The 21,156-nt window shown below is 42.4% G+C and overlaps 1 protein-coding gene across 3 annotated transcripts in view; it reads right to left on the reverse strand.

Annotated features, from left to right (window-relative positions):
• EP400 (E1A binding protein p400) overlaps positions 1 to 21,156 on the reverse strand; it is a 3,509,270-nt gene that overhangs the window by 1,583,815 nt on the left and 1,904,299 nt on the right. For all 3 annotated transcript variants that reach the window (XM_044065578.1, XM_044065569.1, XM_044065563.1), the window contains one exon: positions 911 to 1,080. In XM_044065578.1, coding sequence (XP_043921513.1) covers positions 911 to 1,080 — 170 coding nt within the window. The remainder of the gene's footprint in view (positions 1 to 910; positions 1,081 to 21,156) is intronic.

Genomic DNA, 21,156 nt, shown 5'->3' on the forward strand with positions numbered 1-21,156 from the left:
AGACAAATTTGGGACACACCCTAATTTATTTTTTGGCTTTGTCCAGAATTCTCGAGCAGGGAGGTGTAGAGGTAATGTAATTTTTGATAAAATGCCATGAATGTGAAAACAGCCAATTTTACTACATAGAGCTACATCAGTAGTAAAAAGAAGAGTTCTAAAACTTGATCATCTAATAAAAATACTTTTAACACTTTCATAACTAAGAAAACAAGCATTTCTTGCAAACTACTTTATTCCTCTAAATAGATTATGTGAAGATCCTCTCTTTAGGACATAACTGCCAAATGTGCAGGACATGTTTTCTATGCCATCGGCAGGTGCTGAGTAAAACACATCTGTCAGATTTGCCCTCTTGCAGCCGTAGGAAGATTATAGATAAGGCATGATGATAAAGGTCAAAGTTTTTTTTCTCCAGAAAAAAAATCAAAGCTTAGTGGAAAATGAAATGCAGGAACAGTTCTGCACAAACCTGGCAGCAGGAATAAATGAGGAAAGTCAGAAATCTCCTTCCCTTTATGAGTCTCCCCAGATCAATGTACATACAGACGTGAATTGTGTTGGTAAAAAAAAGCAATACATATAAATTTTAACAAAATAAATCTTTAGTGAGCAGACACCCAAGCAGCACTTGAAACAATTTAAGATACAAAGATACTTCATTTACGAAATCAAGCAGAATAAAATGCTTGCGTGGTCACAACCAACTTCAAGATGTCCATTTACTTGAAAATACCAGCAGGAACTACAGCCTCCTGGAAGCCAATCTACAAGTGAGTGATTTTAATGCATGCACACTGCCATCCAGCTGAACAGCAGCTTATCTTTTAAATTAAAAAGAGTCTAATAAAATAAATACATTAATAAGTTAATGCTATTTTTAAGCTAAACAGTCTAAATAAAAGACTACCTGGCGCTCTTCACGACATGCACTTTCATCAATTCGCACATATGTAAAGCCATGGAAGTTAAGGAATAGTTCCATGATGTCAAGCATTCGAACCATCTGTGAAAAGATCAGCACACGACGACCCTCTGATTTCAATTTATGCAGTAAAACAGCCAAGGCTTCAAGCTTCCCTGGACATGAAAAAATGCATTAAGGCACAAAATGTTCAGTGTCACATTAAAATGGCTATTACTTTTGTAGTCATGCCTAATATAACAAAGGTTCATTTTGCTACACACAACCCCACTTTAAAAACTCAGTTTATTTGCATTTCCACTGATGTCATACTTTATTTTTGCCATTTAAACCTTCACTCTCTCTCAACATATCCACTTCTCATTAATGGCGCTCTGTTAACACTCTAAAACTTTTAGTTATGTACTTACCATAACTTTGGATGTATGGGATCCATCTCGCCTACATTTATAACTGATGGGTTTGGAGCCGATCCGTCGGCTCCGACTCGGCCACTATATACTAGAACGAAGTCTCTCATTGGCTGGGCTACCCCTTATCCCATAATGCACAACACCTGCTTCCCCAGATCTTGTTTGTTCGCTTTCATACATACATACAGGTACAGAACACATACCAATAACTGTAACCAACTAGAGCCCTTCCAGAGGAGAGCAACGCAAGACCAATGTTTCCTCCAAATCCAAAAGGTAGGAGGAAGGAGGGTGGGTATGTATGAATGTAGGCGAGATGGATCCCATACATCCAAAGTTATGGTAAGTACATAACTAAAAGATGTAATGGGATCCTATCTCACCTACATTCATAACTGATGGGACAGCGTCTCCAGCACCTAAAACCCCGGGTGGCTCACTGGAACACACTCCTGAGAACTGTGGAACCAAATGAAGCTCTACCTCGGGAAGCTACATCAAGCTTATAATGAGAAATGAAGGTGTGCGGAGAAGACCAAGTAGCAGCCGCACAGATATCATCTATTGAAACTTTGGAATGAAAAGCTACAGAGGTGGCCATAGTCCTGGTAGAATGAGCTTTGATTGGGAAAGGCAACTCTTTGCCTGACTGGGAGTAAATGAAAGAGATGCAATCCTTAATCCATTTGGCAATTGTGGCTTTGGCAACTGGAAGACCTAACCTATTCTCCGCAAGGGACACAAACAGTTGGTCAGATTTTCGAGTCTGAGTGGTCTTATCCAAGTAAAAACGCAGTTGCCTGTAAACATCCAACTGGTGGAAGGTATATTCTGCTCTATTCTAAAATTTGGGAAGAAAACTGGGAGCTCCAATGATTGCTGAATGCATAAGGGGGATGCTACTTTAGGCAAAAAGGATGGATTCAATCTAAGGGAAACTCTGTCTCTGTGAAAGATCAAATAAGGAGGGGAAGAACAGAGAGCCTGAAGCTCTGAAACACGCTTAGCAGAAGTTATTGCCACTAGAAAAGCAGTTTTCCAAGATAGGAATTTTATATCACAAGTGGCTGCCGGCTCAAAGGGATGGGCAGTTAAGGAGGCCAGAACCAAATTTAAGTCCCAAGGGGGCACGGGATGAGCCATAGGAGTCCTGAGGAGCCAGGCTCCTTTAAGAAAGGACTTGCACAGTCTGTTGGCCATTAAAGAAGGCTCTATAGCAACATGAAAATTAGATATAGCAGCCAGTTGAACTTTAAGCGTGGAGACTGAAGAGCCAGAATGAAACAATGAAGCTAGAAATTCCAAGACCTGCGGAACTGGGGCCGTAAGAGGATCAATGCTTCGCTGCTGGGCCCAACAAACAAATCTTTTCCATTTGCTGGAATATAGCTTAACGGTAGACTGCTTGTGGGAAGAAGACAAGATGTGCATCACTTCCGAAGAAAGAGAAAGATCCCTAACTAAGGATGGAAGTGGAGTAGCCAAGCAGCCAGTCGCAGCGACCGGAGGGACGGATGAGAGTGTCCCGACGGATTGGATAACAGATCCGGCACTGGGAACAGAATCCAAGGGCCCTGTACCGTATGCTTCTGAAGAAAGGGGAACCAAACCTGACGGGGCCAATGTGGGGCTAACAAAATCATGTGGCACCCGACATGAAGGGCCTTCTGAATCACCCTCGGGAGAAGGGGAATCGGGGGGAAGGCATAAAGCAGACCCGGGGGCCAATTGTGGGCTAGAGCGTCCCTGGGAGACCGTCCCTGAGAGGGTGTCAGAGTGAAGAACTCTCTGCACTTCGCATTGTTGGGGCTGGCGAACAAGTCGCAACAAGGGAGGCCCCATTTGGTGAAGATCTGCGCAGCCACTCTGTTGTTGAGGGACCACTCCTGGGGCAACAGGAGAGTCCTGCTGAGCCTGTCTGCAATCACATTGGCTTTTCCCAGAATGTGCGTGGCTACTAGGAAACGTCGAGAGGCTATGGCCCAGCGCCATACTCTCATGGTCTCCCTGCAAAGGGGGTAGGACCTGGTTCCGCCCTGCTTGTTTATGTGCCAAACTACCGACATGTTGTCGGATAGAATCGCAATAGTACCTTGGGGGAGAGCATGATGAAGTGCTTGTAAAACCAGAAGCACCGCTCTCATTTCCAGGATATTGATGTGAAGGTGCGCTTCGCAATCCTGCCAAGTGCCTTGGACAGACCTGTCCAGATAATGACCCCCCCCACCCTATCTGGGAGGCGTCCATGGTCACTGTGGCAACAGGGGGCTGAAGGGCGAAGGGACGCCCCCGGTCCAGGTTGGACCGACATAGCCACCAACGGAGGTCCCAACGACAACTGTCCGTAATCAGAACTAGGTGGTTCAGGGGAAGTTCTTGGTATGACCATTGAACCAATAATAGCCATTGCAGCACCCGCATGTGCAACCTGGCTAACGGTACTAGGGGGATAGTTGCAGCCATCGAACCCAATAACTGAAGAATCTGTCTGGCAGGAACTCGAGATTTGGGTAACAAATTTAGGACCTGTGATTGTAGAATCTGAATCCTGTCTGATGGCAAAAATGCCCGCATCCTTTTTGCGTCTAACTCTGCGCCTATAAAAGTGATACGCTGAGATGGCCGCAGCACAGATCTTTTCCAATTGAAAGTGATTCCTAGCGAGAGGCCCAAGGTTACTGTGGCCATCAGCGCTCGAATCAGTAGATGCTTGGAGGTGGCAGTGAGGAGCCAGTCGTCGAGATAGGGAAACACTTGGAATCCGAGACTTCTCAAGTGAGCTGTCACCACTGCCAGACACTTGGTAAACACCCTGGGGGCTGTGGTGAGACCAAAGGGCAGTGCACGAAACTGGAAGTGACTGGTTCCTAGGCGGAAGCGTAAATAACTCCTGATGTATCAATATGTGATAGTAAGCGTCCTTGAGGTCTATGGAGCACATCCAGACATCCTTCTCCAATAACGGGAGAATGGACTGAAGGGTGACCATCCGGAACTTGGACTTCTTCACAAAACAATTCAAAAGGCTGAGGTCCAAAATGGGCCTTACGTCCCCTGTCTTTTTTGGCACCAAAAATAATCTTGAGTAAGTTCATGATCCGATCTGGTCGGTGGGGACGGGCTGGATGACCCCTTTGCTTAGCAACTTTGAAACTTCTACGGCTGCCAAATCTCGTTGACTGGGTGGCACGAACGGGATTCTCCTTGTAGGAGGAGGGGACTTGAAAAAGAGGATGAGGTAACCTCCGGTTACAATGCGAAGCACCCACTGATCCTTGGTTATCGATTTCCAAGCCTGTGGGTGATTCGGAAAACGACCCCCGACCGGCTCCGGAGAAGTACAGTCGAGCCACATCCTAGAGACGTTGAGGGTAGGAGGAACCACGAAAGGAATCGCGGTCTCCAGAGTTACGGGGGCCTCTGCCACCTCTAGGGCAGCGTCTTCCTGAACCCCCCCCCTGCCTCTGGAGAGGGGATCACTCGGTGGAGTAGAGAAGAACTTTTGAGATTTTCTGAACCACATTTTCCCTCCTCTCTGGGCCTTGGGGTAAGGTATAGAGGGAGCGGAAAAACAGGCCCCAACGGCAGTCAAGGTCTTGCCCTCCTGCTCACACCGAGTAAGTGTGTCCTTCACCTTGGGTCCAAACAAAGAAGACCCATCAAAGGGGGCGTCGGCGAAGGAAGACTTAAAGGCCTCCGCGAGTGGACACAAGCGTAACCAGGCTTGTCTCCTAAGAGCCACTCCTGTGCCCGCTGCTCTACTTGCCCCTTTGGCTGCATAGGAAATGAGCCTCATGGACGAGTTGACAATAGAATTTAGGGTAGTCATCTGGGCGCCTACGGTCTGTGCTAACGCCTCAGGAAGGTTACCCGCAAGGGACTCTCCTAACTCCTTGAGGAGGTCCCTTTGGAGCCTTGTAAAATGACAGAGATAGTTCAGCGACCGCATGGTAAAGGTCGCTGAAGAAAGGGTACGCTTCCCGTACCTATCCATGCTCCTAGAATCCTTATTAGGAGGATGAATAGACGTTGAAGCCTCTGCCACGTCCTGCTGAGTGGCAGATGCCACCACCATAACATCAACTGCAACACCTTTAGTGAGGAATTCTTTCGAGGAGGGGCTGAAAGAAACTTGTTGGGCCTGGCAGGCACCGGTTCCGCAGTATCAGGATGTTCCCACACCCTCCGAGAGATTAGATCCAATAACTCGTCGAAGGGTGGAGACACCCAGGAGGAGGAGGGCTGGGCCCCGAAGGCCTTGAGGAAAACCGACTTCTCAGCGGTAGGAGCTTTGGATTGCCAATCGCCTCTCTGTCTCAAGATCTCAAGGATATCCGAGAAAGAGACGTCATCCGAGGACGATTTGGGGGACCCCTCCGCATCATCAAGGTCAGTATCTGAAGTGACGGATTCATCTTGGGAATCAACATGCTTCCTCTTGCACAGTTTCTTCCTAGGGGGTTCATCCGAAGCAGATTCAGAAGGACCCCCCGGAAGAAGGGAACCCCCCAAGGGGGTATCCTCAGGCCCTGGGGCCCCACTGTCGTGGGAAAGAATGTCTCCAGAGGCACCAGTACCCAAAACGTGGGACAGTGAGGTAAAAACCTGCTGAACCGGCAAGGTCATGGCCAGCGCACTCCTCATGGCCTCAAAAGCAGGACCTCCAGACTCTGCAGAGGGCACTTGCTGAGAGGCCACGGTGGTACCGGGAATAACTGCGGCAGATGCCCCGAGGGGAAGACTGGGCATCGAAGAGGCAAGCTCAACAGTGTTGCCCTCAGCCCCCGCCGAGGAAGACCCGGTACCAAACCCTGACACCGAGGACAGGGTAGGAATGAAAGTCGGAGCAGAGAAACTCCTGGGGGGTCCTTGCTCCAACTGGACGATCCCGCTCCGTCCTACCTGCACCGACTCCAACGGCTCCAAGGAGGTCGAAGGAGGAATCAAATGCATGGGATGTGGAGTCGGCTCCGAAGCCGCGTGGGCTGGAGCCGAGATCATTTTAGTAAAAGCTGGGGACTGGAACAGCCTCTGGATAACCCTAACCAAATCCGAATCCGACAACCTAGAGGATTTGGAGGAAACAGACTGGGGCCGAGAAGACTTCTGCCTCGGCTCCGATAAAGTAGGTGATCGGCTCCGAAAGGGTTCCAGCACTATCGGAGCCGAGACCGGGGCCATCTGCAACATTGTCGGCGCAGAAGGAGGCTCCGGAGCTGAGGGGGAAGAGTCTGAGCTGCACACCTCCAACGGCTCCGAGACCAATGGAGCCGAAGTAGGTGATTGGCCTCTCGATGCACTAACCTGCGGCTCCGACACCAATGGAGCCGAGGGAAGAAGCACCGAGGCAGACCCTTCAGCCATCGGCTCCGAAGCCATTGCAGCCGAGGAAGAAGTCGTCGAGCCATGTTTCTTAGCTGTCGGGTCCGACGGACTGGTCGGAGCCGACGATCTACGCTTCTTGGGTGTCGGGCCCGACGGACTGGTCGGAGCCAACGATCTCTTCTTTTTAGAAGTTGGAGATGAAGCCAAAGCCTCTTCAAATGAAGGCTTAATCAGACCCCTAAGAATCAATTTGTTTTTTCTCTTCTGGAGAACTCTGGAGGAAAAAGCATGACACACACTGCAAGTATCCTGTAAATGTTTAGGCCCTAAATAGTACACGCAGACAGCATGGCTGTCTGTAATAGACATTTTATAATTACATTTTGCACACTTCTTGAAACCGGACTTCTGCTCCTTAGACATTTTTAGAAGTAACAAGGCAGATAACTGACAAGAAAAAAAACAGTAACTAATAGATGGGCTAAAGCCCTCTAACTTAAACTGGCTTAGCCCGACACAACAGGTGAAACACACAGAGAGAAGAACTATGTGGGCTAAAGCCCTCTAACTTAAACGGGCTTAGCCCGAAACTATTTCAGTCACAGCGCCAGAAAAAAATAGATACACATTCAATAAGGGCAAAGGCCCTCCAACTTAAACGGGCCTTGGCCCAGTCCACAGTAGTGCGAAAAGTATAAAAATTAAATATAACACCAAACTAACCACAAACACACACAAAGCTGTTAAAACAGCTGTTTGTTTAAATTCTGAGAGAAACCTAGTCAAAAAAGACCAAAAGGCAAGAAAAAAACACTTAGCTCCAGCCAAGTCGAGACCACGTCCGGCTTGAAAAGCGGCAAACGAGATCTGGGGAAGCAGGTGTGGTGCATTATGGGATAAGGGGTAGCCCAGCCAATGAGAGACTTTGTTCTAGTGTATAGTGGCCGAGTCGGAGCCGACGGATCGGTTCCGAACCCATCAGTTATGAATGTAGGCGAGATAGGATCCCATTACATCCGATATTAACCTTGTATGACATTTTAATACACTGGGTTTAATTCCCTCAGTTTACTTATCTAATATTTTACAAGAATAAGTCACTTAACCTAAGTCTGCCCTCATGACACCCATGAAAAAAGCACCTATGGCCTAGTGGGTTTACTTACTTAAAAAAATGAAGATTACAATAATGTGCTTTAATTTGAAAGAAAATTCATTAATCAATGCAACACTTTGCATCATTATATCAAGAGTACTCTAGGATTTCTTTCCCTCTCTGACCAACTCTAAGAAAATTTCTTTCAAGTACTACAGTTCCTCATACATTAAAAAGGTATTCCTGGCAGTCATTTCCAGACTTAGTAAAAGTTAAATTCCTTTCATTTTATAGTTCCCTATAATCTTTCAATACAACATAAAACTTGTTTACCCAGCTCCAGTTTACTCAAATGAATCACTGTCACAAAGTGTTGCTTATATGCACCATAAAACCTTCTTTGTGGATAAACAAAACCCTTCAGCAAAATGCAAAACATTATTTTCTTTTCCATTAAAGGCAGCATTAATGCAACTTTTGTTATTCTGTCAAACATGTCGTCTACAATTTGGCCAAGACAGCTTAATCATACCAGCACTTCCAACTACAAAATGATGCTATGGCACTATCTTCAGCCTTCTGACTGCTAGTCCCTGCTGACTCTGTAGGCCACCAGCTAACTCCTTCCTTCAGCAGCCTCCCCCCACTACACAGCCAAAAGCCAAATTACTATGCACCCCATCTTTCTCCAGTGAAGAACTGAACAGTACTACAGTGTCCAAACAAGAAAATTGTGTATACTGGACAAAACAGTTAGTTACTTTGTGGCCCCTTTCACAATGCAGATCATTTGCTTTCTCTATTTGAAGTGCAACAACACTGCCTGGTTAAGTGACATCTTCAGTGTTGTACAGTAGACAAACAGAGGTGAAAGGACTCAAACCCTCTTCCCTAGACTGCAGGAAGCAAGTCATTAACAGCCTTAATCATCTGACTAACTGCAGACATGCAAGCCTTTTTCTTATGCAAGCTTTACCACCCCCCCCCCTTCTATCTAAAACCCAGTTAGCATTATAAAATGCTTACAATACCAACATGACTACAGGTGTGTATTTCATTTATCTCACCCAGGCTACACAGCTGTACTTTACTTGTTTACTGAGGTAGAACTCTAATCTCACTTGACCTACTTCAGCCTCGGCCATAAAGCACTGAAAGTATCAAAAGGAAAGTATACAGGATCTTAATGAAGCAAAGATAGTAACAGCTGTATAAATTAAAATATAAAATGTAACACAGTTCAGGAACAAAATTAAATGGTTGCACAAAACAGATTACTGCACCACAATGGTTACACTTCAAAACATCTAAAACTCATAAACATCTAAATTCAAAACATCGAGATCACAACATCTAAAACCCAAAAAATCTAAAACTCACACTGAATTTCATAAAATTGAAAATGTAGAATATGGAAAAGTGTATCATGAAACATGTAAATGTCATAGTTTAATCTGTTATTCTTGTGGTATCAGTATGAGACGTAGTTTTTATTTATACAGTATTTATTTATATAGTGTAAAAACTTATAATATTTATATAGTGTTTATTTTGCCACTCTTTATGTGTTTTTTAGGCCATACAAGTAAGTGATATAGACTTTATGTGTACATTCTTTATGGTGATCGTGATACAGTGGGGTTAGGAAATTAACTTTTTCCCACTGCAGTACGATCTTGGAGTGGGTGTGGTGGGCAAGCTTGTTTGTTTAGTGTTGTTATAGGTGGAGGGGATGTTATTTTCATGTGATTTGCAGTGTTCGATGTTGTGATGCAAAGTTTTGATGTTGAGATTTGATTTTATGGGTTTCAGATGTTCTGGTCTCGAAGTTTTGAATTTAGATGTTATGAGTTTTAGATGTTTTGAAGTGTAACCACCACTACATTTAGTCCTACATACACATATGCATTTTGTTTTAAAAATTGGTGACACCACGTAACGTAAGGATAACTACCTGACAAGACATTTTGCAACAAATGGAAGCTCCTTCGCAGCACAACTTAAGCTAATAATTCCCCTATTTTATACAACCTGCGGTTCAGTATAGCTACACAATTCGAAGTATGTTAGCCTCCTAACTGTACATCTGCACCACTACTGTTTGTAAACGGCTTTATGCACACCACCGCAGTTTTCCTGCTCTACTTTCTCCTCTTGCTCCACTGTGACCATCAATCTACTATTCCAAGCTACTTAAAATAACAACTGCTACCTGTGCATAGACTACTCTTCTACCCATAACAGTAGCTGGTTGTACTCATAACTTGTAGCTTATTCATCATAAGAAAATTATTTACCAGATAATTTTTCTTTCTAAATTTGAATAAAATTGTATTCCTTGTTTCCCAGCCACTACTTACAGATAGCAGATTGTTTCTGTGACCACAATCTCTTCTTAAGGTTTCCCTTGTGTTAGCATTACATACCACTTTAAACATCCAGTACCTGGTTTTACTTTAATTTTCCCTCCCATTATGCTTTGCGGCATTTAGAAATTGCCTCTAAAGCGTTTCCATGCCATCGTGCTCTCAAACTATTCTCCCCTTCAAGTATCTGGTCTCAGTGGTGCATAAAAAACGCTGGATTAACTTTGCTGCTGTTTTGTTTTAAAAATTGGTGACATCAAGTAACATATGGTATTTGAAAGTGCTTTATCTGTGGTTACTCAACATTCCGCTAGCCTTTCAAGTCCTTTGAAACTTGAAACACTGATGCTTTACGGTTTTATAACTGAATTTCAGACACTGAATCCATTAAATGTACTTTATGTATTTCCTGTTAATTCAACCAAACAATGCAAAACGGGTGCATTACTAATGTAAAAAGACAGTACTTTTAGGAGACAAACAAGCCATTAAGCTCTCAAATTGCACAAGCTCTTTAATCGCAGAGTTAACTGGTAGTAATTTAAAGAAATGAGTGCTCCCGTCTGTAAAGGCAAGTTGTAAACTGTTAATAAGTGTACATCCCATTTTAGCTGCTTTTTGATTTTGATAAGCTTGCATCTACCTGACTTAAGACTGTCATACAAAGTCATGTATGATGGGTTACAAACTGGATGAGGTTCAGATCAGTGAGACATTTAGAGATGTTATTATGCATCACACCCAGAAAGTTAAGACTTATGTAGGATAAGGAGGTTTTTACACGAGAGGACTGAGGTGAATAAGTCATTCAGCAATGCTAAGAATTTTTTAAATGAGGAAGGGGGTTAGTAGGAAAGCTATCGTTAAGTGGTATGGATGTGCGCTTGCTGTATTAATTTTCAGTAGATAACTTGAACTAGAATCAACTACAGTGTTAGATTGTGTTACAAGGTCTAACTTTAGGCTAGATTTTTGCTGCAACAAGGTGATGTCACCTTTTTTGACTTCAGGTCTTGCATTAAAATAGGCAGTATAACCTGGAAAGAAATGCTGGAAGGATGGGTTGCTGGATTTAAGCCAGGATTATGTAATAGTGAAAATGGCTATGCTGTGAAGGTGTTTATTTAGTCTACTTTATTTCTAATGCTTTCAGCACTGATAAAAAAAAAACAGGAAAAATGATGTCAGTTGCTCTGTTTGGATATGCAAGACTTAGAGGGAGGACCTGGATTTGGTTTGTGCGATTTTTAAGAAATAGTAACAGCAGTGGAGTGAATTTATGGAGGAATTAAGATAATTTTAAGAATCTCAAGTAACTTAAGAAGAATTGGATACAGTGTTCGCTAGCTGGACAAGTACTTGTGAGGTGGTGGAGTCCATATTTGGGAATATGGCTGTTGTTTTCTCTCTTTGTTTGTACAGATTTGTTGTAATAGATGCAGGTAGATAATACTAAGAAGTATTACCATGTGATGCTTTGCCTATTTGGATGTTGGGTAGTGTGATGCAGTAGTAGGTAGACAGGATAAAGAACTGCAACATGACAAGTTAGGTGAAAGACACTGAGGATGTGTTGTCAAGATAGCTGTTATTTTACAATGGAGATTTATTTACTTTCTGCATTTGTGAAATATAGTGGTTGAATCTTACAGTATGTTATACAGCCTGGATGCTCTAATCTGGAGTGATTTTGTAACTTTATTTAAAGGAAGGAGAACGAGGAAACAGGGAGGGGGAGGTGGTAAGGACAATTTATAATAAATGGGTGAGTCTGACAGATGACTTGGGAATTGGGAGTGAATGGGAAGCAAAATGAGCTGCAGCTTCTGTGTTAGCAGGAGTCAATCAGTCTGCACAAGCAGTGAGGCTTTGACTTGCTGAACCAAGATTCAGATCAGGTTAAGTACAGCAACATTTGAGTTGTGTGCCACAAAAAATTTAGTAGGTATCCCATGGAAAATGATCAATAAATGCTGCTTTTCTCAAAAATTGCGTTATCCTAAAATTCCAGCACTTAGGAGGGAGACAATATGATACTGCAGAACTGAGCCAATATAAACTGCTAATGGGGTATCAGATATAACAGAACACCCATATGCATGGCAACTGGGGGCGTTAAATGTTGCATCAGATGTGTTTGTCCCTGCCCCAGAGGAAATCCACAGCCTCCAACTATATTCCAGACACCACTGGAGCTGATACATTTTGCTGCCACTCAGACCTTGTATGGGCGAGCTTGCATCATTCCTCAATCCCCCTCTGGCAAGCTCTTCCACTGACCAGTCCTGATCATCACAGTTCCAGTAAGAAATCCATCCTACTCTGCCAAGCAACCTGAAAGCTTCCATGCTTTTCTAACATTACTGCATGGCAAATGCATTTCAAATACTGCTGCATTTTACATTTCCTTGCTTATTCTTTTGAATGTATTCGAGTGTGCAAACAGATGATTTGATACTGTGTATTTTTGTTGTTTATACTAGCTCTATTTAAGGGATTAAGCTACGATTTGATACTGTGTATTTTGTTGTTTATACTAGCGCTATTTAAAGGATTAACCTATGAGAGTCACACACTGTCTAAATGCACCCTATTAAGTACTGCTGAATGATGCAGCATATTTCATTACTATAACAACGCTCAATCTAGTGGAACAGCTGTAACAATGGTTTGTTAGGCTACTGTACATACTTTTACATCTACAGGATATTGGCAATGTTCTATTAGGAAAGCAATATGTGCTACATTAGAGGGACTTGTGAACTTAATGGGTCTACCCGAGTAGTGCTGCCTTATTCTAATTAACAACTTAGGGGTTTGGCTAGCACTGTATTACATTTACTGCGACCCTGTAATATGGTTCCATATTAGTACTTTTCTGTTCCTTACCTTTGCTGAAATATCACATGTACAGTACAATCCTGAAATTGGTTCCTATTAGTCCATTTGTTCTTACATTTTCCAATTTCTAACCTGTTATGTAATTTTGCCTAAATAGACATTAGTTCGCCATTTTATGACCCCATTGCCTCTCCCATTCTCTTCCCTAGGTGCTACCCAGATAGCAACGTATAAAACCAGCTAACTTCAACACAGGTTTTATTTCATTAATTCTAGCCAGAAACAGGATCCCAGCAGCTCTGTCTTGAACAGAAGGACTTGGCATCTCATCCATCCATCCTCTAAATAAATGTATGTGTCTATAGTATAACAAATATACCTCTCCAACTGTAATCTGTACCTTATCTGGTAGTGTTCATCCCCCCCCCTTAATTAAATTTGCTGCACATCACTGGGACCAACTAGGCATCCCCTCTCACTGATTTCCAGACCCACCTCTAATTACTTTAGCTGTCTGTGAAACCTTCAAACCTAGATAGTACTGTTAATATTATCTTTTTGCATGCCTTGTATTCCCAACTACCTTTGGACAGTCTACCATGATTACAATGACCTGTTCTTCCTTAGGTAGTCTCAGGACCCACTGATTGTTTTTGTTGCATGCCACGCCTCAAAGATGGTGCTGCTTCGCTCCGGACTCATTTCGCTCCCCTACCCCCATTTCCACCCACCCCAACTTTCATTAGATTTATTCTCTACCCAGCTCCTCCCACTAATTACTCAGCCAATTAGCTCCCTCTACCTTTCACCTGCAATCACACACCCCTAGTCATCTAAAACATTAGAACTCACTCCTCCCAAATGGCCTCCCCATGTACACACCCCATCAGAATAATTTCATTATCTCCATTATATCTCATACTGCACTTCTAGTCCTACTAACATATGCTACCGCCACAAATACCACCATACATTTTATACCTCAAACTTCTAGCACCCAAGCTCTTCCAATACCTTTTACCAAAGCTAATTATTCAAATATCTCACCCTCATTACCTGTATCCTGTACCATTAGTATAACCAAAGTAAAAATATTTCGCTCCAACACCAGACTTAAACTGTCCCTTGTACACCTCCACAAATACCACTCACAAAGCCCTAAAACACACAATACAATCCTTCTCCACTCATTAGCAGAATGTGGAGATAGCCATCCAAATCCTGCTCCAACTCATCCACCAAAACCCACCTTAGAGCCAAAAAGCCAACAGCTCCACCTAATAACAATAAACACATGCAGCATTTGCAATAAGATCACTGAATTTCATGCATGGCTAACTACTCACAGTCCCAACACAGTTGCAGTAACAGAGACATGGCTAAAAGCTCACATCACTGACACAGAAATACTACCACCAGGATTTAATATTATTCGCTCTGACGGACTCCAAAAAAAGGCGGCGGCGTAGCATTAATGGATCATAACTCCCTACGTATTACAGTCTACCCCAAACCAATCCCCACATTTGGAAAGCTAGAACTTCTAATGGCAACCCTTCATATTAACAGTAACAGAAATGTATGTATTGCAGTAGTTTACTTACCCCCAGGCCACAATATCCCCACATTACACATTAGAAGAGTTTCTCTCATGGATTCATCAGAATATCTCATATGAAACCATAATCCTAGGAGACACTAATATCAACTGGCTAAACCTAATATGCCCCACCCCAGCCAATAGTATAAACCTACACAGTTTCACACAACTTATTACTACCCCAACACATGGCCTATCCACTGAAACAGAGTCAACCTTAGCTTGGATACTAGTATCCCACGCTCAAAATTACCCAAAATCATGCACTCTACCAAACGCTCTAAATGATCACCTAACAGCATATGCATATAGGTCTCACCCCAATATAATTAAAGAACACTCCTACAGAATATCCAGAAATCTTACCCATTTCAACCCAGATAAATTCACAAGTATTCTAAAAGCTCAAACTTGGGGCCTACTAAAAACACTTCCCCTAGACCAAGCTGTTAACTACTTCAATAAACTCTTTCTAGATGCTCTCAATAACCTAGCTCCAGTACGTTTCAAGCAAACTAAAATTAATCACGCCCCTTGGTTAACAAAACAGACCAAGCAAAGTCTTCTTTTTAGAGTACAAAGCATGGAAACTTTAGATAAAAAATAGAACTAAACAAAATGAACTCAATCACAAGCAATTCTGTAATACAACAAAAAAGTTAGTGATACAAGATAAAAAGAACCACTTTTCTACTAAGCTATCCACCTTATATAATAATCCCAAAATGTTCTGGAGATCTGTCTCTGCCCTGCTAAACATTGGCACCATACAAAACCCCTCTCCAACACCTGACAAAACACCACAACAAATATCCCATGACTTTAATACCCATTTTATTACCACCATTCAAAAGCTACTCAGGGACCCATCTCCAGATCCAAACTCTCTATGTAGTACTAATTCCTTACTTGATTCCAACCAGCCCCACTTAGCAAACAAAGCCACTGATAGTCTCTCAGCCTACTCATTTACAATTCAGCCTTTACCCACCTCTCTAATTTTCAAACACCTAAACAAACTCAAATCTTGCTTAGTTTCAGCAGATAATCTTCCACCAGAATTGCTACAAGTAGCAGCAACAGCAATCACATACCCTATTAGCATTCTTATAAATCGCTCTCTCTCTCTCTCAATTCTATGTTCCACAACTGTGGAAAAAATCCATCATCATACCACTGCACAAAGGTGTAAACTCTCAAGATCTATCGCCCCATCTCTATTCTGTCTCCACTATAAAAGATGTTAGAAATATGTGTTCAAACATAGCTACTCAAATACCTCTCTGATAATGCCCTTCTGGCTCCCACTCAACATGGGTTCCGCTCAACACATAGCACCATCACAGCCCTACTCTCATTTACTGATACTGTTAACATGGTCATAGATACTTCTCAGCCTACCTCAGTAATCCTACTGGATTTATCTAAGCCTTTCGATACAGTATTACACTCTAAGCTATTACTCCAGCTATTAAAATTAGAATGCTCCCCTCAATCTCTAATGTGGTTCACCTCCTACCTAAAAAATAGGGAACAAGCAGAAAGATGGAATTTTGCCCTATCTGATTATAAAGCTAACAACATATGAGTCCCACAAGGATCCATCTTAGAGCCACTGCTCTTTAATATCTTCATCAATGACCTCCATACAGCCCCCCACATACAAAGTCTCATCCAATACGCCGATGACTCCACACTAATGTCTACCTCCAACAATTTCTCAAACCTCCTTATAGTTACTCAGAAGGCTTTTACATCAATCGAATCTTGGCTAAATAATGCACAACTCCCGTTGAATGCCACAAAAACAAAACATTTACTCTTCTCTACAAAATCACCAGATATAAACTTCAAAATTCTCTCTAAAGATGGAACCAAAATTGAAATAGTGAAAACTGCAGAATTGTTAGGCATAACAATAGATGACAGACTCAAATTTGAGCCATATACTTTCAACACAATAAAGAAAACACACTTTAAAACTAGGTAAACGCTATTGCCACAAACTTTATCTGGACAACCATACCGGAACTAAACTTGCCAGCACCTTACTCATCCCCTCCCTTCTATATGGTAGTGCTATCTTCAATAACCTTAACTCGACCATTAGTAACAAACTAAAATCCTGCTATTATAAAATAGCCAAATTTTCCACAGGGAAACCTCACTACTCACACCATTGCCATGCTACTGCAGAATTAAACTGGCTAGAGTTTCCCCACCTCCTCCACTATACCCAACTAACCTTAGCCCAGAAATTAACCTTCAGTCCTAGTGACTGCCCAGCACTCATCTCCATCCTACAAACATATAATCCCACATGAACACTAAGATCCTCAGACAAACAGCTGCTCACTATAACAAAACCCAACAAAAGAGCTGGACAATGTCTGTACTCCCACAGCATTGCCAAGTTATGGAATGCCTTACCCCCATATATAATTCAAATGGACTGCATAAAAAGATTTAAGTCAGCACTGAAGTCATACTACCTACACAGTCCATCCTGTCCTTGCCTAACAAACAGGCTACCATGAAACAATCCTAAAACATTGCCCTCTACTGCACTAAAACCAGTTCTATAACCTCTATTACTTTTGATACCTAGCCTTTCAACGTTATGCTATGACAAAACACAAATGATATGGACCCCATATTTCTGTGGCCTATTAAATCAACTCTCATCTAGATTTGTATAATTTCTGCTCATACTGTATTGTATTACATTGTATATGTCTTTGCTTGTATCCCATGTAATATTTGTACATGTCTTTGCTCTAACAGTTATATTCATTTATTTGTAATATTTGTGGAGCTTTTCTCCCCGGGCCTCCACTGAAAATGGGTTTTTAACCCAGTGGACTTACCCAGTCAACAAATGTCAATAAATAAATAAAAAGAAGAAAAAAAATCACTGAATTCTAGCTGGACTGACACAATGATTTTTTTCCTTGTTATACTGTCTACCAATTCTAGTCAAAGTGATTTCAGTTGGACTAAGATTGAATGGGGCCTAAAGGAGCTGCACCTAAAGATCAGCACAGCAACGTAAAAAGACTTCCTACCCACAATCAACACATGACAGAAAGATCATTATCAGCACAGGTACTTAACTCCTTGTTTTGAGAAGAGGTAGGGGAATGGGGTGGTGCCTATCCCTTCGCTAACCATAGTGAATTTTTGGCACTTAAGGTGAGCTTTTGTTTTGACTGACATGTCTTAATGAAGTACCCACGAGTCTGAGGGAGATGACAACTGCACCAAGTCTACTGTTAGTAGCAAACTTAGTCAACAACTGTCTTTGACATCTGCTTTCACTTCTAAGAAACAGATGCTACACAGCAGGAGACCAAAGACAAAGCCCTATGGAACCCCATTTGTGACACCCCTCTACACACAGAAGTACTTCCCTATGTTAAGAGCATATGGTCTGTCAGGCAGCCAATCAGCTATTCAGTAGACATTTAACTGGGAATGTTGCATCTCTGATAAAAGCATGTGGGAAATGGCAACAGCTTTGGCATGGTCAAGACAAACAGAGCATACTGTCAGGCTTTCATATACAGCTTCAGTAACATTTATGCAGAAAGTGGTTTAGTAGGTCTAACTTTTTTTTTGCAAATCCAAAAATTGGTCTAGATCCACTACTTGCACTGCATGCATATCATTGCTTATCACCATAGCAATGGCATCACTATCGCCATTTGCCAGTTTTCAGGGCATGACGCATGGCGAGATTTAAACAGAAGAAGTTCGAGACAGGGTTTGGTAGTGAAATGGTTTCTGAATTTGACTACAAAATTATTAGCAACAACTTTGAAATCAGAATAGGAAACTTCACTCGAATGAAGTGCAGTACTGTAACGGGAATCACTTCTGTTTTCTAGTGCAAATGGAATCATTGTGATACTGTTAAGAGGTGGAAATGACCCTGAGCTTACACCCAGTCTTGCACTTCTTAATGGTGTGCTTGAATGTTTTACTTAAGTTCTTTTTATAATAAGGGAGTGAGGATGTCTTACAGACCGTTTGAAGTTTTTTTTTTTTTTTTTTAAGCTTGTTGAAATGGGAATCCCATTACAAAGGCTTATTTTTGAACCTACCATTATTTTATCAAGGTCTGTAAGCTGCAGGAGGGTGGTACGGAACTAACTTTGAAATACTATGTTTATTTTTTTGGTGGAGGTTCAGAGTGTTTTAAGGAAGAAGGTTACTGCTATGTGATCCAAGTTTACTAAAGAGGTAGTGATATCGGGAATAATACAAGAAGGGAAGGGGCTGGTAAGGACATGAACAAGATTATCACTGCTGGTGTGGAAGGGGACCAACTTTAGCGAAGGCAACAGCTTTAACAAAACTCAAAGAATCTTCAAGGATATGTGCTGCTACTTGTGGATTCCTTTGGAATGGTACCGCTGAAGTCAATTATTTATCTTTGTACTTCAGAAAAATTCTTGAAGTCAGAATACTGATAAGCACAAGTTACTTTGCTTTCTTGGGAACATGGGAGAAGAGCTCAAAAATGCCTCCCTGCATCTCCTCCAAGGTGAAGCACTTACAGCCATTCACTTTATACAATGGCAACCACAGGGCAATACATATTTAGGACATTGAGAGGTCCATGTAGCTTCCCAGATACTATCACTTGAAAGAAAAAGTGCAGTTACACTTACCATAAATGTAGATGTTCGAGTGTATTCACTGTTGCAGTCATTACATTTGGGTAATCTGCTGGCAGGTTGCCCTCAGTGGGTCTGAATTCCAAAATCTTGGGTCCTGCATCGGTTGCTGTCTCCTCTTCCATGACGTCAGGGGTATAAAACATGCAGCAGACGACACTTTCTTCAGTTTTTCTTGCCGCCGATGTCAGGTGCCCCCAAAAAGGCAGCAACAAAAAAAATAAATAAATTATACATACACACACACATACATCAATATAATCTTTACCTTCATCTACAGGCAAATACACCACATAGGTTGTAGAAGATAGAGAAGGAAAAATAAACTCCAGAATGACAGGGGGGGGGTGGCGGGAGGGTAACCTGGACTGCAACACTGAATACACTCGAACATCTACCATTTATGGTAAGTGTACACAACTGTACTATGTTCTCCGTGTTTCACTGTTGCAGTCATTACATTTGGGTAGAATCCCAAAGCTATGGTTGGGAGGCTGGAGCTAAACAGCATTAGGAGCGGCTATAAGGCCCTGCAAAACTGCAGTGGCAAAGCCTGCCCTGGATTTAGAGTACAGAGGCAAATGATAATGCTTTGTAAAGATGTGAACAGAACTCCATGTAGCAGCCTCTAGAATGTCTTTGGTTGGTATTCCCCTTAGAAAGGCTACTGAAGTAGCTGCAGCTCTGGTGGAATGAGACCTAATGCCCTTGGGCACAGGTTTACCATGGTGTAAGTAGCAGAAACGGATGCAGTGGCTTATCCATTTTGAAATTGTCTGCTTTGAAATAGCCTTGCCTTCTGATCCTGCAGCATATGTCACTAGTAATTGCTCAGTTTTTCTTAGAGCTTTAGTCCTGCTTAAGTAGAATCTTAGCTGTGTACGTTCAAGGAATGCAGAATTCTCTCCCCCTTGTTCTGCGGATTTGCATAAAAGGTTGGCAAATGAATTGTTTGGTTGAGAGCCACACTGGAAACCACCTTAGGCATAAAAGTAGGATTTGTCCTCAGAGATACCCTGCCTGGGTAAAATATGATAAAAGGCTCTATAGCTATGAGGGCCTGTAGCTCTGAAACTCTTCTTGCTGAAGTAAATGCTAGTAGCAGAGCTGTTTTCCATGATAAGAACTTTATATCAGCGGTAGCAGCTGGTTCAAATGGAGGCAGGGTGAGCTTTTCCAACACATAACTGAGGTCCCATGCAGGCAATGGTGATCTTCTAGGAAGCCTTACATTTTTGGCTCATCTAAGATACTGCTTTTAAAGGATGAGAAAAGATTGGTGGCTCTGTATTGTAATGAGCCAAAATGGCAGAGGCATGGATTTTAATTGATGAGAAAGAGAGGCCTTTGTCAAGCATCTCAGCTAAGTATTGCAAAATCTGAGGAATATTTGGTTCTGCTGTATCAGTTCCTTGTGCTTGATTCCAAGCACAGAATCTCTTCCATTTTTCAGCATAAGATTTTCTAGTACTAGGTCTTCTGGCTTCCAAAATGACATCCATCACAGCTTTACTGAGAGGTGTTGTTTGTGTGACTACATGATCAGCCATGCTGCCAGGTTCAGAGTCTGTAGTTGATTGTGCAGGATTTGATTGTTTTGCTGGGACAGTAGTTGTGGTCTTTGAGGCAAGGTCCAAGCTGGGTATTGAGACAAGTTCCTTAGGATTGGGTACCAGTATTGGCGGGGCCAGTCCGGGGCAATTAGTATCATCTTTGGTTTCTCTTGTCTGACTTTTAAGAGGACCTTGGGGAGAAGAGGCAGAGGAGGAAAGGCGTAAACTGATATGTTTTCCCAACTGAAGGATAGGACGTCCACTTTCCATGCTTGTCTGTGATAAGTCCTTGTGCAGAATCTTTTCAACTGATAATTTTGAGGAGAGGCAAATAGATCTATGTCTGGGCTCCCCCATT

The sequence above is a fragment of the Protopterus annectens genome, chromosome 1.part0, assembly GCF_019279795.1.
Source record: "Protopterus annectens isolate FY-2018-M chromosome 1.part0, PAN1.0, whole genome shotgun sequence".
Lineage (NCBI taxonomy): Eukaryota > Metazoa > Chordata > Ceratodontiformes > Protopteridae > Protopterus > Protopterus annectens.